The sequence below is a fragment of the Geotrypetes seraphini genome, chromosome 3 (assembly GCF_902459505.1).
Source record: "Geotrypetes seraphini chromosome 3, aGeoSer1.1, whole genome shotgun sequence".
Classification (NCBI taxonomy): domain Eukaryota; kingdom Metazoa; phylum Chordata; class Amphibia; order Gymnophiona; family Dermophiidae; genus Geotrypetes; species Geotrypetes seraphini.
Genome location: NC_047086.1, coordinates 153,237,297 through 153,253,488, shown reverse-complemented (window position 1 = coordinate 153,253,488; position 16,192 = coordinate 153,237,297). Strand labels below are relative to the sequence as shown.

Sequence of the window (16,192 nt, the reverse complement as noted above, 5' to 3'; positions counted from 1 at the left end):
ATGGTTTTTATGTAAAGGTTGGTTGCTTGTTGCAGGGTAGATTTAAGAGTCGACTACAGTACCTCCACACTGTCCATCGTGCCCTGGTTTTGCCATGCCTCATAGACAAAATCTCCCATGCTCTGGAAGTTAGCTCCCTTAAAATTGAGGACCTTTGTCAATGTGTTCGACCTAGTGACTTCTTTCCTGAGATGAAACCACACCATGTTGTGTCACTGAAGGCTAAAGCATCTCCTACCAAAACTTCTGTGACACTGTCTCCATTGGTGAGTAACAGGTCCAGAATCGCCTGATCCTTGGTGGGTTCCAATACCATCTGTTTGAGGCGTGCTCCCCGTATGGAGGCTAGTAGCCTCCTGCTGCCGCTGGTCGTAGCTGAGAGTTGGTTTCAGTCTACATCAGGCATATTGAAGTCCCCCAACAGCACTGTGTCTCAACGCAGAGTGATGGTCTCGATGTCTTCTATTAATTCTTTGTCTATGTTGTCCTGTTGTCTTGGAGGTCTGTATACAACACCAAGATACAGGCATTTGTTATTGCCCCTGGCAAGGTTCACCCAGAGGGATTCTCCTGTATACTTGACGTCTGTGATCCTAGTAACTTTGATGTCCTCTCTAATGTATAGTGCTACTCCTCCTCCTATTTTGCCTTCTCTGTCTTGACGGAGTAAGTTATATCCTGGTATAGCCATATCCCATCCATGGGACTCCGAGAACCAGGTTTCCATTATCGCCACCACATCTAGGTCGGCACTTCTCATTTCTGTTTCCAGTTCCAGAATTTTATTGCCCAAACTACGTGCATTAACATACATGGCTGTCCCATTTTCCCATTCGAGTTAGTTTACCCCTCTCAGATTTTCCCGTTCGAGTTAGTTTACCCCCCTCAGATTTTCCCATTTGAGTTATTTTACCCCCCTCAGTATTGCCTTTGACGCAAATACATACCTCAGTATTCCCTTTGACGCAAATACTTACCTCAGACTAAAAGATGGAGTCATTTACCCTACTAGGATGAGAATGGATCCCCTTCCCCAGCTCACCTAGTTTAAAGCCTTCCGGAGCAGGCGAGCCAGACGTCATCCAAAGATGTTCTTCCCTCTTCTGGTCAGGTGTAGCCCATCTGATTCCTGCAGTCCTTGAAATGCCAAAGTTTGCTGAGTGTTTTTCTCGTCTTGCAAAATACTCGCAAACCGAGGTTCCATTGTATTTCTGTTTCAATTATGAGCTCCTTATTGTTTTAGTTTGTAATAACAATTTGTTGAGGTAGAAGAAAAAGCCTCATACTCCGACCTGTCACATATACTTTGTAATGTGGACAGGTACAAACTTTGGAGATACCACATTGGCACAGAAAACCTCCTCCTCCCAAATTTTGTCTCATATCAAATTTCATTTAATTATCTCAAAGTTCATTCATCTCAAGTTTTAAGCTCATATTCAAAAACTTTTAAGTTCACTTATCTCAAAATTCAGTGCTCTCCATAGATGCCAATCCAATTCAGCCGTACTATTGACACTCATCCAATCTTATACTATTTAGCCAAAGCCAATGATGGCCAGCCAGTGTTTCGCTGAAGCTGCGTCTAGGGAAAACAGGCTTAATTTTGAGAAAGAAAGACTAAATAAGTTGATGTGCATGAACTTTAAAAAAAAACAACCTCCTTCCCAGGAGTAGAAAAGCCACAAATACTCACTCTGGCACTTATGAGTTTCCCCGGGAGCACTATCAGCCGTATGAACAACCTATCAGATGCCAACACAATTGCAATGTCATGATGATGTCAGACGCTGTGAAAATAGGACAAAGGAGTTCCCAATCTGCCGATTTGATGGGGGAGTATGGAAAGTTTCTTAGGGATATTTTGGAAACCAGACCGGTTCATAAATCCAAGGACTGGGCCATTGTTTGTGATTTCTCAATTGTCCTTGTGCCATCAATGCAAAATTGTAAAGAATTAACTCCCCCTTTTACAAAAGTGTGTAAGAAGTTTTTAGTACCGGCCAACACGCTGAATGCTCTGCACTGTTCTTGTGGCCATAGAGTTCCTATGAGCATCGGAGCAGCGCAAAGCATTCAGCATGCCGGCCGGCGCTAAAAACCTCTTCTACGCTTTTGTAAAATGGGGGGAGTGGGGAAGGGGAAGTGAGCAGTAAAGCTTTTGCTTCTTGAATGCTTCTTGACTGTCTCCAGTGACCAAAGAAAGTGCATTTTGCAAAGGCCAGAGAGGAATCTTGTCACAGGTTATGTGACTCCACATGATATTGCAATACTGAAAATATAAGCTTGAGTATTATACTATATCACTGTATACTGAGTATTATACTGTATCACTGTATACTGTATAACTGAGAAAATAGCCTTTAGTGTGGTGTCATAAAATAGTTCGCGGACAGAGAGAATTACTAATAAGTTCTGGTTATTAGATTGTAAAGTTCTGGTGGAAGAATAGGGGATCAAATATTTATCAATAAATGCAGGACTGTTGAGTATTATACTGTATATTCTGATGTACAGTACCTCCATTTCACAGTTTGATATTTGTAGACAAGTGGTTCCAGCTCAATTTTGTTTCTTGTAAATGATGACTAGAAGTTATTATATTTTTCCTTTTTTTTATTAGTAGTGATTTAGTGGGCTAATAAAACTGCTGGCAGCTGGCCTCATGATAACAAGTTATTGCAAGTCCTTGCTTCGCTTATTCTTGTCATTTCCTTATCAGCGTACATTTGCTGAAGGGAGGATGATCAGATAGACAGAAACTGAACATATGTTACTCCGAAGCTCACACTGTTATAAAATTGTATACAGTGAAATCTGTATTCTCTAATTTATTTGTGAGTTGTGAGAATGAAAAGAATGAATAGCCCTTCTTATCCCAAGTTAAAATGTAATAATTCCCATTATAGATATATAAACCAGTCAAAGGGGAGAGTGTAGTGCAATGGTTAAAGCTACCGCCTCAACACTGTGGTTGTGGGTTCAAACCCAAGTTTATTTATCTTTTGATATACCATTTATCAAGTATTGGCTACACAGTTTACAAAAGTAATGATCAAAGAAAAATAGGGTAAAACCAAGAGAAAATGTAAAAAAAAACCCACCCAACAATATCATATATGTATAAATAAAATAAGGGTAAATTACAGACAGTTTACTGAAAGAATCGAGGGGAAAAACATTAGGGAGTATAATTACATCAAGATTCAATTAAAACAAAAGTGAGAAGAGGTGAGTGGAATATCATGAAAGGGAAGGGGGGGGGTCGCTTCTTAGGAAGCGCTTGTTATTCTCTGCTAGAGTGTACGTCCATATTGGAAGAGGAAGTGAGAGCTCAGGTTTTGTAGGCATCCCTGAAGAGAAATGTGTTAACTTTGGAGGGGAATTTTTCCAGCGAGGATTCTAGCTTAATATCTAGTGGGAGAGTGTTCCAAAGCAATGGTGCTGTAACTGAGAAAATAGCCTTTAGTGTGGTGTCGTAAAATAGTTTGCGGACAGAGAGAATTACTAATAAGTTCTGGCTATTAGATTGTAAAGTTCTGGTGGAAGAATGGGAGATCAGATATTTATCAATAAATGCAGGAATGTGAGTTTATTTGGTTTTGTAAATGAGGAGAAGTATTTTATAAGTGATGCGAAGCACGATAGGTAACCAATGAGCTTCGCAGAGGAGGGGAGTAACGTGATCAAATTTCTTAGCTTTGCAGATAAGTTTGACTGCTGTATTTTGCAGAATTTGGAGTCGTTGAATTTCTTTTTGCGTTATGCCTTGGTAGAGTGAATTACAATAGCTGATAGGTGATATGAATGGATGGATATGTTTATAGTTGGGAGGGGGGGGGGTGAGATCCAAGAGTGATATGAGTGAGGGTATGAGTTTTCATTTATAAAAGCATTTTTGGATGACTGAGCTGATCTGTTTGTGAAAGGTTAAATTTTTGTCCAAGATTATCCCCGAGTTTAATTTTTGTTTCCATTTGAATCGGTGTGGTATCTGTGCTGTTCCTTGTGACTCTGGGCAAGTCACTTAGTTCCCCATTGCCCCAGGTATATTAGATAGATTGTGAGCCCACTGGGACAGACAGGAAAAATGCTTGAGTACCTGAATAAATTCATATAAACTATTCTGAGCTCCCCTGGGGGAACAGTATAGGAAAATTGAATAAACAAATATTCAGCTGGTGGAGTGTGTCAACCACTGCTGGCTAAATTAGACCAGATATTCAATACTGTGCATTGAATATCTATGTTGTCCTGGCTGTTGCTGAAACTTATATGACCCTGGCTGAATACTGCGAGAACCAGCATTAGGGACTCTCCTGTTCCAATCCCCCCTTCCCAGTTGTGATCATCCCTTGCCCCTGTTCCAATCTCCCTTATCCCTCTTCCCAGTCCTAGATCACCCCCAGAACAAACATGAAGGTGATTCCTGGTATCTAGTGGGATGGGGTTGGCGTTAGAGCAGTCCCCTTTCCAGTTCTGCCCCATCATCTCTGGGTCTCAATAAACTGTAGTCACAATATACTACCACTAGGAATCAGCTTCTATATAAGAGGGGGATTGGAATGGGGGTGTTGGAGAACAGAATAGAGGGATCAGGAGGACCAGAAAGTGTGTGTGTGGGTGGGGGGACAGGAATCAGATCAGTGACCTGGAAGTTTTGCAGGTGCTGGCCAATATTCAGTGCCAGCACCCACAAAGCTAAGTGACACAAGATGCACCAATCAGGTGTTTGGGTCCTCTTCATTCTTCCTTTTAAAGTCCCTTTAAAGTAGTTCCAGAGTTGAAGATTATCTTCTTGATATAATAAAGTCTGCATCAGTTAAATCAACCTCCACAGTATTTTTTGTGTTGGATAAACGATTGCACCATATTCTATTTGGCCATTTAGCTATGTGACCACCAACAATGACTGTGAATGCATAAATGTCAGATCAAAGGTCCATCAAGTCCAGCATCCTGTGTCCAGCAGGGGCCAATCCAGGTCACAAATATGTGGCATAGATTGAAACATAGAAATTGATGGCAGATAAAGGCCATAGGGCCCATCTAGTCAGCCCATCCAAATCTTCTGTTTTCTTTTCCTCTCTCTATAAGATCCCACATCAAAGTTTATGGACTTCTCTGCAGAAACTCATCTACATGGGAACAGGAAATCAGAGGGGTGGGGGTGGGGAGAAGGGAGAAGTTTATGATGGTTTTGTCCTGTCTCCTTATAGGTGACTCTTACATAACGTAAATAGGACCCTGATGTTGCACACACACACACACACACATATACATACATATATTTGTTGCAAACCTTTGTTTGCTATTGTTTTATAGGTACCATTATTATGGCATTGGTATTAAGGAGAGCAGTGCGTACTACCACTCAGTCTATTCTGGAAAAGGTTTGACCAGGTAAATTGCAAGACTATTTATGACATTCCTCTTTCTCTGGCTAAAATTCTCACTCCTATCTCTATCTGCAATTTATTTCCCATAGGTGTAGCAGAGTAAAAGAGGGAGCAGGAAAAAAACTTGAAGATAACAGTCCAAAAGTAGCATTTCAAGAAACCTAGAAAAATGGTTTATCTGAGTGAAAGACTTAAAGAGCCTGATTTTGTAAAAGGACTTCTATTTGAGATGTTCAAAGGCAGTATAGGTGCCTATGGCCCTTATTGTAGCCATTGTGTATTATTTAAGCCACTTATCTTTTTGCTAATATGACTCGGGAGAGCCAACCCGACATGTTTCGCACTCCCTTGCTTTATCAAGGGTCTCCCGAGGGTGTCATTGTCATCCGACTCTACATAGTTTCTCTTCCAAATACTATGTAGAGTCGGATGACAGTGACACCCTCGGGAGACCCTTGATAAAGCACGGGAGTGCGAAACATGTCGGGTCGTCTCTCCCGAGTCATGTTAGCAAAAAGATAAGTGGCTTAAATAATACACAATGGCTACAATAGAGTTTTATTAGAATTTAAGAACAATATTAAAGAATATTGAAATATAAAATAGATTAGATTGGAAGCCGGTGATGAGAACCACATAATCCTTCCCGCTGTCAAAACTAACTAGCGGTGGAGTGGTGGGGCTGAGGCTTCCTTAAAACCCAGATAAAGGTTTAATATAGAGTTCTATATTTGGGACTCAAATATTGGAGTTGGCTTATTCTGAGTTGGACATCTTTTTTAAAATCTGCCTCCATGTGTCTTTAATAAATTAGGCTCCCAGACCCAGTTCACAATTATACCTGATCCTAAGTTGGTGTAAATGTATGCATGTACCCTAAGCATGTTACTCATTTGTTTTATAATATATGTACTTATACCTAAACTATGTCCCTAGTAAAACTCCTATATGCCTCTATCAATAAGAAAACACTGGAAGGACATATAAGCAACAAAAATTGCTTAATTATGATAATAAGAATGAGAGAGAAAACTTCAGTAACCAGCTACGTCAAATTGCTCAATGGCAGACGTTAAGTCGCTGTAAATAGTTGCATGCGGGAGATTTTCTGATTCGCTAATGCATCAGTTACTTCATGATGATTCTCTCTTAGTTGTGCTCAGTGGTGTAGTAAGGGGATGGGGCGGTTTGCCCCAGGCGCCATGTTGGTGGGGGCACCGGCACCCCTCCTCCTCTCTGCCTCGGGCATGCGTGGGGCAGGGGGGAGTGGGGAAGGAGCAGGGGATGGAGACAAGAGTAGGGGAGGCGCCTCTTACCATCGCTACACCACTGGTTGTGCTATAATATATGCTGCATCTCAAAATCTCAGTATGTCTCGATGTCCACTCATTGTGAATCAAATTTCATATTGAGCCCAATTTGATGTAAAACAAAAAACAAATCTATCCATATAAGTGCATCTCTAATACGCCGATATGGATAGATGATCTTACTGGTTTTCGATTGTAAGTGATCAAAGTTCCCCTTGTTCCCCTAAGGTTTTCAGGAAGCAAGCTGAAGAATGAGGTGAGTGCAAATGCTGTAAAAGGACAGAAAACTTTCACCATGCACAAATTACCAGTATATTTTTCTTTCATTCCTTCTTTATCTCTTTCACTTTATATACATCTTTTTGTGTGAGAATTCACATGATTTAGGCCCATATCCCCATTTAAAAACATGTTTTGCTGGTGTGAGACCACCTTTTTTTTTTTTTTGCTGATGAGGTGTTTGCCTTTTGTCTGTGTGTTGAAACTTTTCATAATACTTTCATTAAGCTTTGGCATGGGACACTGAGGCTGTATGTGTGTGGTTAGAGAACTGAGATTTTAGTTTCAATCGACACAAAATTAGGGAAGATATGATTCAGACGTTCAAATACTTGAAAGGTATAAACGTACAACAAAATATTTTCCAGAGAAAGTTAAATGGTAAAAAACAGAGGGTATAATTTGAGGTTGAGGGGTGGTAGACTCAAGAGCAATGTTAGGAAATTCATCTTTACGGAGAGGGTGGTGGATGCCTGGAATGCGCTCCCGAGAGAGGTGGTGGAGAAGAAAATGGTGACAAAGTTCAAAGAAGCATAGGATGAACACAAAGGATCTAGAATCAGAAAAGAATAGTAAATATTGAAGAACTAAGGCCAGTGCTGGGCAGACTTGCACGGTCTGTGTCTGTGTCTCCGTTTGGTGGAGAATGGGCTGGGGAGGACTTCAATGGCGGGGAGGGTATAGATGGACTGGAGTGAGCTTTGACGGAGACTTCAGTAGTTAGAACCTAAGAACAGTACCGGGCAGAGCTTTGGATTCTTTCCCAGAAATAGCTAAGAAGAAGAATAAAAACAAAACCCCAACCAATTTTTAGATTGAATCAGGTTGGACAGACTAGATGGACCATTCAGGTCTTTATCTGCCATCATCTACTATGTTACTATGACAACTTTTAGTTTGCTTGGAGGAAAAGATGTGCTTCTCTTGTGCTTCTGGCATGCATTTTTGGATTCTGATTTCCATTTTAAGATGATAATGTAAACTAGAATTTCAGTACATTTATTATCAGGATAAACCATCAGCAAATACTGTATGCTTAGGAAAATATTTTGTTTGACTCTAAAATATATTTCATTGTAGTTCATTGAATCTACTTTCCATGGGCCTTATTTTCAGTCCCTGAGGCCACAGGATAATCTATAGTTTTTGGTGTGTAGAGCACCAGACTGACAACAAGGGAAGTCTGCTTCAAAGCCTACCACTGCTCCATGTGATCTTGGGCAAGTCACTCAACCTTCTATTTATTTATTTATTGGGCTTTATTAACTGCCTTTTCATGAAGTGATTCACCCAAAGTGGTTATTGCCTCAGCTACAAATTTAGGGGCCCTTTTACTAAGCTGCAATAAGAGCTAATACTTGCTTATCGGAGCTTAAAACCGCCTTCCTCAGAATGTGCTCAGGCATCCTGTTGTACGTTCCAAATCAGCATGCTAATTATGCACAAAAAAATTGTACATTTTATATTGGGAAGAGATGTCTAGGGCATCTGCATTACCGTGAGCTTGGTTAGCACAGGATTACCTTATGAGCCCTTAGAGAAGTGTCTCACAAACTTTCTGGCCGGCGGCACACTAAATCTAGTGCACCGGATGGAAGTCACCCGGAAGTGCGCGGACGTCGATGTGATGATGTCACGCACATGCACGACATCATCACATTGATGTCTGTGCATGCGCGGAGGCCCATCTGGCCACGACCCACTTCGGTGGAGGGATCTGGGAGGTATGGGGACAGGAGAAGAGATGCCAGCCAGGAGGAGAGTCATCTGTGCCAGCTGACTTCCTACAGGACGTGCCTCTAGCCACGGCTCTGCTCCTCACCACGACTCTGCTCCTCGCCAGTGTATCACAGCACACCTGAAATCTCAGGAGGCACACTGGTGTGCTGCGGCACACAGATTGTGATACACTGCCTTAGAGCCTGATTTTCTTTTGGGCACCGACATTGGCATCTGCCTATGAAGCGGCCTCCGATTGCATTTGGCGATTGCGATTCACATGTTGGCGTCCAAAAGAGAATCGCGTTTATAGTCCCGATCAGAAACCTGAAATGTTGGCCAGCATTTTAAGGTGTCTGTCTTGCATCTACTTAGACATGCAGCAATGCTTAAGCCTGTCCAAGGCCACTTCCGGTCGAAGCCACGCCCATGACCCACCTTGGATGTGCTTAAGTGTTACTATGTGTCAGGCATGCTCCGGAGGCTTACAATGTGGGTGTCCTGCCTCAGACAGTTTCTTATTTTTTAACGTGCATCCTAATTGGCTGCCGGATGACGGTAGGATGCTTACCAATGTCTGCCATCAGGTCATGTGTTTTTGAGAATCAGGGTCTTACTGCATACTGTTCACATAGTAATTCTTTTTAATGGTTGCACAGTAATGGCAACATTAGCACCTGACCATTAATAGGAAAAATAGAAAAACTGGTATTTTCCAGCAGTGATAAAAATGGTCTTAGTGTGTAAAAAAAGAAAAAGAGCACTTAGATTATAAGCCCTCTAGGGGCAGGAAACATCTACTGTAGTGTACCTGAAAGTAACTCACTTTACACTACTAAAGATTTGGGCTAAATCCAAATAAATAATATTTATATTATTTATTATATATTTATTTGTATTCAGTGATGCTAACTGTTTTTTGTTTTTTTTTTAAGTTCAATCAGTTTTATTAGCATTTTGTCATAGAAATACAAGCATAGACCTCATATACATAAGAAGTTTTCACAGATTGTAAGTACAGACGGTCCATGACATGTCATCAAAAAACAGAACAAAGAATAATAACATAACCTAACGAACAAGCTTATCAGCCGTGTGTACAGGTCTGAGGTAAACACGCAAGTATAAGAGGATATAGTAACATTAAAAGGTGTCACATAAAGATATAAGATATGTCAGCATGATGATACAGTAAGGCAATTCTTGTATTCATAAGTCTGGCCCACCAGGACGGTCATGGGGCAACACAAATGCTACTTCACTAGACAGTGGTACCCACATTTTTGTGAACTTTCGGAGCGAGTTATTACGTTCAGCAGCAACCCTTTCATAGCGGGCATACAAACATACAGTGTTCCACCACTCAGTGTATGAGACATTAGAAAAATCTTTCCAATTGGCTAAAATAATACGAATTGCAATTAACAATAATAGTTGTATTAAGTGGTACGTCTCATGTATATAGGGGTCTTGAGTGGAATGTATAGTAGTGATTAAGCATGCATATGTGAGTGGAATAGTACTACCCACTAGAGAGGTAATATGAGACCAAATCTTGGCCCAAAAGCCCTTCAGCAAGGGGCACTCAAAAATCATATGTTTCAAAGACCCCATGGATAGTTTGCAAGACCAGCAAAGACCTGTTTTATCTGTATGTTGTAATTTTGATAACTTTTGTGGCGTCCAGTACGCCCTGTGTAGCAAGAAATAATAAGATTGGTACAAAGCAGCCGATCTAGAAATTTTATATGGCATAGCCCATATACCTTCCCAGTCTTTTGAATCCAGGCTTGCCAGTGCCACAGAGGTTTTTTGGGACAGCTCTGCCTGGAAGAAGTTGTAGATTCTGGCTTCAGAGGTCTGCAGCTGGAGTGGGCAACCTTTCATCTAGGGAACCTACCTAGCTGCCTGCACTATCATTAAGGACAGCTCAGGGGCTGGTCCCCTGAGATCTTAGCTTGCCCCGATTGTCAGGTACTTGAGCACAGGCTGACTTGCTCCTGCTTCGGTCCTTGGGGATTTGTGAATACCAAACGTGTCCCCCACCCTACTGAAGACATGAGATGAGATAATGGGATTGAAGGTTTTAGGCTCTGTGAGTCTGATTAAAAGGCAGCCCAAAGAGACAAGCTCCTGAGACACTGCAGGCTTGTAGAAGGCAGAGAAACTTCTTCACAACCAGCTGCTGTATGTGTGAACTGATGCAGGCAGGCACGTCTCCAGTCTGTAAGTAGACTTCTTTCATTGTGGATGCCTTAGTATTTTGAAAATACCCCTAGTAGTGTATCTAGACTTTCAGAAAGTTTTCAACAAAGTTTCTTGTGAGAGCTTCCTGAGAAAATTAAAGAGTGTTGGGATAGGAGACCATGTTCTGTTGTGGATTAAGAATCGGTTATTGGACAGTAAACAAAGAGTAGGATTAAATGGCCATTTTTCTCAATGGAGGAGGGTGAATAGTGAAATACTGCAGGGATCTGTATGGAACTGGTGCTATTCAACATATCTATAACTAATTTGGAAATTGGAACAGCAAGTGAGGTGATTAAATTTGCAGATGACAAAACTATTCAAAATTGTCAAAACACATGAGGACTGTGAAAAATTGCAGGTAGACCTCGAGAAAATAGAATACTGAGCACCAAAATTGCAGATGAAATTTAATGTGGACAAATGCAAAGCTAGGCATATTGGGAAGAATAATTTAAATTGTAATTACCTTATGCTAGGGTCCACCTTAGGAGTCAGCACTAATGCTACCAAATTCACAATTTGAGAATATCATCTAAGCATACATTGGACTCGACATAGGCCGTGTTTCGGCTAATGAGCCTGCATCAGGAGTCCAGAGCGTTAGTCATTGCTCATGGACTTTATGCCAAATCATAAAAAATACAAAAAAAACCCAACAAATGCCACAGGTGTCACAACACTTTCACCCTACTATTTGGGTTTCTGCCACTATTCTACTCCCAAACTACAAATCAACGTCCTCCAAATGCTTGATGGAAAAGATAGATTTTGAAGGCAGTCTTAAATCAGGGTACTGTAGGCTCAAACTGAACATGTTTAGGCAGTGAATTCCATAATAAGGGGACAAGGATATAGAAAATGAATTCACAACTGTCAGCAACAACAAAACATCAACAAATTCGACAGAACTACAAAGGAAAAAACAAAAATGGTACTGTGGAAATGAAGTTCTTGATGTAAAAGTTTATTGGAATAGTTCCTAACAGGATAAAAACTGATCCAAGCTATGCAGGTAATGTAAAATCAATACAGTACTCCCCCAATATTTGTGGGGGTTCCTTTCCAGGAACCCCTGCAAATCTTGAAAAACGCGAATATGTTTTTTCTTGGGGGAGACTGGAGAGGGCAGTGGGAGAGGCAGGAGAGAGCAGCCGGAGCGCCGACGAGTGAAGGAAATCACTTGCTGTATACTCCAACCGCCTCTTCCTGCACTAAAGTCGGGCCTTACTAATCAGGAGCTGTGTGTCAAAGCAGCTCCTGATTGGTAAGGCCCAACTTGAGTGCAGGAAGGGGCGGTCGGAGCATATAGTGAGTGATTTCCTTCACTCGCCGGTGCTCCGGCTGCTCTCGCCTGCCACCCCAGCTGTCCTCTCCTGGTTGGTGGTTCGCGGTCGGAAAATACCACGAATGACCAGGATCGCAAACCGCCGACCGCGAATGATCGAGGAAACACTGTACATAATAACACAGCAAAAATTGTGGTGCGGACCCGACACAGTCCATATTTCGGCTATAATTACCTTCCTTGGGTGCCCTGTAGGAATGTGTATATGTAAATATACATGAGAGATTAATGTGTACACAATACTGATGAATGTGAATGATACCACACTGGTAAATAGAAAGGCGAAAAGCGAAAGACATGCAATAAAGTGTGACGTCAAAAATACTTTAAACGGTTGTGTTTTTGCTGGATCATGATACCATTCACACTCTTAGGGCTCCTTTTACGAAGCCGCATTAGGGCATTAACGAGCAGAATAGCGCATGCTACATTGCCGCACGAACTAGATGCTAACGCCAGCATTGAGCTGGCATCAGTTCTAGCCGCGTAGCACGCGGTAATATCTTGCGTGCGCTAAAAACGCTAGCGCACCTTAGTAAAAGGATCCCTTAATTTACGTATATTTTCTTGTTATTTGATATTTGCAACACACTTTTGGATGTTTGTTAGCTGGTAAATATTAAGTTATCGTGCATTTTTTATTTGCATCCCCCTTTTTTATGATAGTTTGGATATTCACAATCACGCTCTGGCATTCAGTAAAATCCCTCGGTAAAATCCCTCGGAATCCGAACACCCCAGAACTCAAACGACTTGGAATCCGAACTATTTTTTGTAGTAAATTTTGTCTTGGAATCCGAACTCTGCTTTGGAATCTGAACGCCCTGCACATTGTATATGTGTGTTTGTGCCCCAGAATCTGAATGCTGCTTTGGAATATTTGTTAATATTTTACCTTAAAATCTAGTGTATTTCCTGTTAACATTTGAGTTTGCGGGACCCAGGAACGGATTAATCCAGTTTCTATTATTTTCAATGGGAAAAATTGTCTTGGAATTCAAATGCTTTGGAACTCGAACGGGGTTCTGGAACGGATTAAGTTTGGATTCCAAGGTATCACTGTATTTGTTTTGGCCCTTCACTTTTATATCATATTTGTTACACGTCTTTTTGGTTGCAGTTCCAATTTTGGCCTAGTAGTCTTTCTGTAGCATCCCCCCCAAAAAAATAAAAATTATTTCTAACGCTTATGTACATGAAGGTTTACATATATTGAAAAGTTTTGCAATATTTAGGAGTTTTTGAGGGGTAGATATATATTTTTGATAGGGTTCTTAAAATGCACGCGTCAGTTGCTAGACAGAAATAGCCGGCGAGGATGTAAACAACTGGTCCTCAGCAGTCGTAACTTTGTGGAACAGAAAGGCCAGTCGGTTTAGAAACATAGAAACATAGAAAATGACGGTAGAAAAGGGCTATAGCCCACCAAGTCTGCCCATTTGGACGAAATGGTTTCATGAATCAACGCGTTAAGATTTACATGCCTTTTTACTCATTTGCATGCGCAAATTGGATCGGGTGCGGATGGGATATGGAGGAAGGTTAGTGAATCAAGCTGGAGTCGGAAAGTGAGCGCAAACCGAGCGGCACACGATCGGTTTGCTTAGTGAATCTAGCCCTGGGTGCCTTTAGGATTTAGCGCACGCTAAATTGGATAGCGCGCCTTAGTAAAAGGACCCCTATGTTGGCTAATGAGGCCTTTGACATAATTTCTAAGAGTAAACAATTTGCTGGCTTTTTTTTTTTAATCTGAATTAATTAGTCAACCATTAGAGACTGCATGGCTAATTAGTCAGCTAATATTGCTTCACTATCTCAGTGCTAACTGGTCATTAAAAACAGATGGTATATAACTAAAAGGGCATACAGCAATAAGAGAAATGTATCACCTAGAGTCAAAGGTACAGCAATGTAAATCCATTAGCACCCTACCATGAGCTGATAGAGGTGGAGTGGGGTATATTTCTCATGAGAAAAAACAACCTGATTTTTTTCTTATGAAAGCTTTTAATGCATTTAATGGGAAATTGCATGATAAAGGGACACCGATTACTTCTTTTGTCAATTTAAAAGAAATCTGATCTTAGCAATCCGGTTGTTAGCCTGCAGAAGAAGGACTCATAAGGCATGTAAATCTTAATACGTAAATCCGGGGTAATTTTTATGTCAATACAGAACTGGAAAAAAAAAAAGGTAATTTTCTTTCATTTTCCTCCTTCACTGTTTGATTTTGATGATAGCAAAGGCATGTAATAGCATAAATGCACACGGTACCTCTCTTTAGCTTTTAAGAAGAAAGATTTGATTAGCAATAATTTAAAAAAAACCCTGGGGTCTGCTAACCTTTACTGCGCAATAAAGATGCTGATCAATGCAAGTTCAAATAAAGAACATACCACGCAGCTCCCTGCTATCAGCTTAGAAATTAACTAAAGAAAAAGAGGAAATACAAATCAAAAGCATTCAGAAAAGTAAGGCAATTTTATGATAGGGCCTATGCTTTAAAGACTCATAAACTAGGTGCCATTTTTCACTACCAATTCTGACCATCCAATACAAGCAATATCAAAGAAATGGTACAGAAAATGACAGAATATGATAGCCAGTAGAAGCAGCTGGTGTTTGCAATTTGAAGATGAATGCCCTAAGAGCTCCAGATAAGGTGTTTTTGTAATTAACACTCCCTTCCCCTTTTTACATAACTACAATAACAGTTGAATGCGTTGAATGCTCAGCTCACTGCTCACTCTGTCCTGCAGCTCGCCCACAAGCACCGGAACCAAGCAACGAGGCATCCCAGGCTGTGGTTGCGGTTGCAGTGTAGGGCTGTAGGCCTTTGGCAAGTATGTGAAAAATGTGTTTCTTTGGAAATTGCAATTATCTGTCCCACAGAAATTTTTTTTTTTTAACCCCCTATGATTTCTCCTGTGGTGATGTTTCTTCACATTGGCCTATGTCAGTGGTCAGCATACTGCGGCTCTTTAGCCACATGAGTGTGGCTCGCGGCTCGCCTAAAACAGGGGTCCCCAACAGGCTCCCTTCTCACTGCCCTCCCCCAAGTCACCGCCACTGGGGAACAGGCCGCCACCACAGCCGGTGAATAGGCTACCACCGCCACCATCGGGGAATAGGCTAACACCGCCACAATTGGGGAACAGGCTGGCGCCGAGTTATTAGCTCTCCCTGCTTATCTTCCTCAGCGCGGAGCCGACCGATTCTCATCACCTGACGTCAATTCTAATGTGGGAGAGGAAGTTCTGGGCCAGCCAATCGCTGCCTGGCTGGCCCGGAACTTCCTCTCTGACGTTAGAATTGACGTCGGGTGGCGAGAATTGCATACCTTCCGTGAGTTAATTTTGAAGGATCTAGATATTTTTAAAAAATCCTTTTCTAATAATACTCGTGGTTATTCTAATTTGACCACCCGTGAGCGTGCCGCCCTTGTAACTTTGAGCAAAGATACTCAGTGTGTGATTAAACCCGCGGACAAGGGCGGCTCTATCGTCATATTGAATAACCACCAGTATGTCACGGAAGTTAACAGACACTTATCTGATACGCGCTTTTACTCCATTCTTTCAGGGGATCCTACTGATTCCCTTATTACCACTATAGCCACCATTGTGGATAAAGCATATGAAGAAGGCCAACTGACCAAGGCAGAGACTACATTTCTTAAATTATCCTCCCCTCGACGTCCGACTTTCTATATTGTCCCCAAGGTTCATAAGAACATCAGTCCTCCCCCAGGTAGGCCTATAGTGTCCCTAAGGGGCACAGTTTTGGAGCCTTTATCTAAATTCATTGATTGGTTTCTTAAACCTCAAGTGGTCCGTGCGAGATCTTATCTTAAAGATACCACTCATTTTTTGACTTGCATCACCCACATC

The 16,192-nt window shown here is 41.5% G+C and overlaps 1 protein-coding gene across 1 annotated transcript in view; it reads left to right on the top strand.

Moving 5' to 3' along the window:
- The window catches only part of RFX6 (regulatory factor X6), a 117,425-nt gene that overhangs the window by 17,369 nt on the left and 83,864 nt on the right, over window positions 1–16,192 (top strand). The window contains 2 exon segments of the mRNA XM_033937575.1: window positions 5,326–5,403; window positions 6,938–6,965. Of these exon segments, the coding sequence (XP_033793466.1) occupies window positions 5,326–5,403; window positions 6,938–6,965 (106 nt within the window).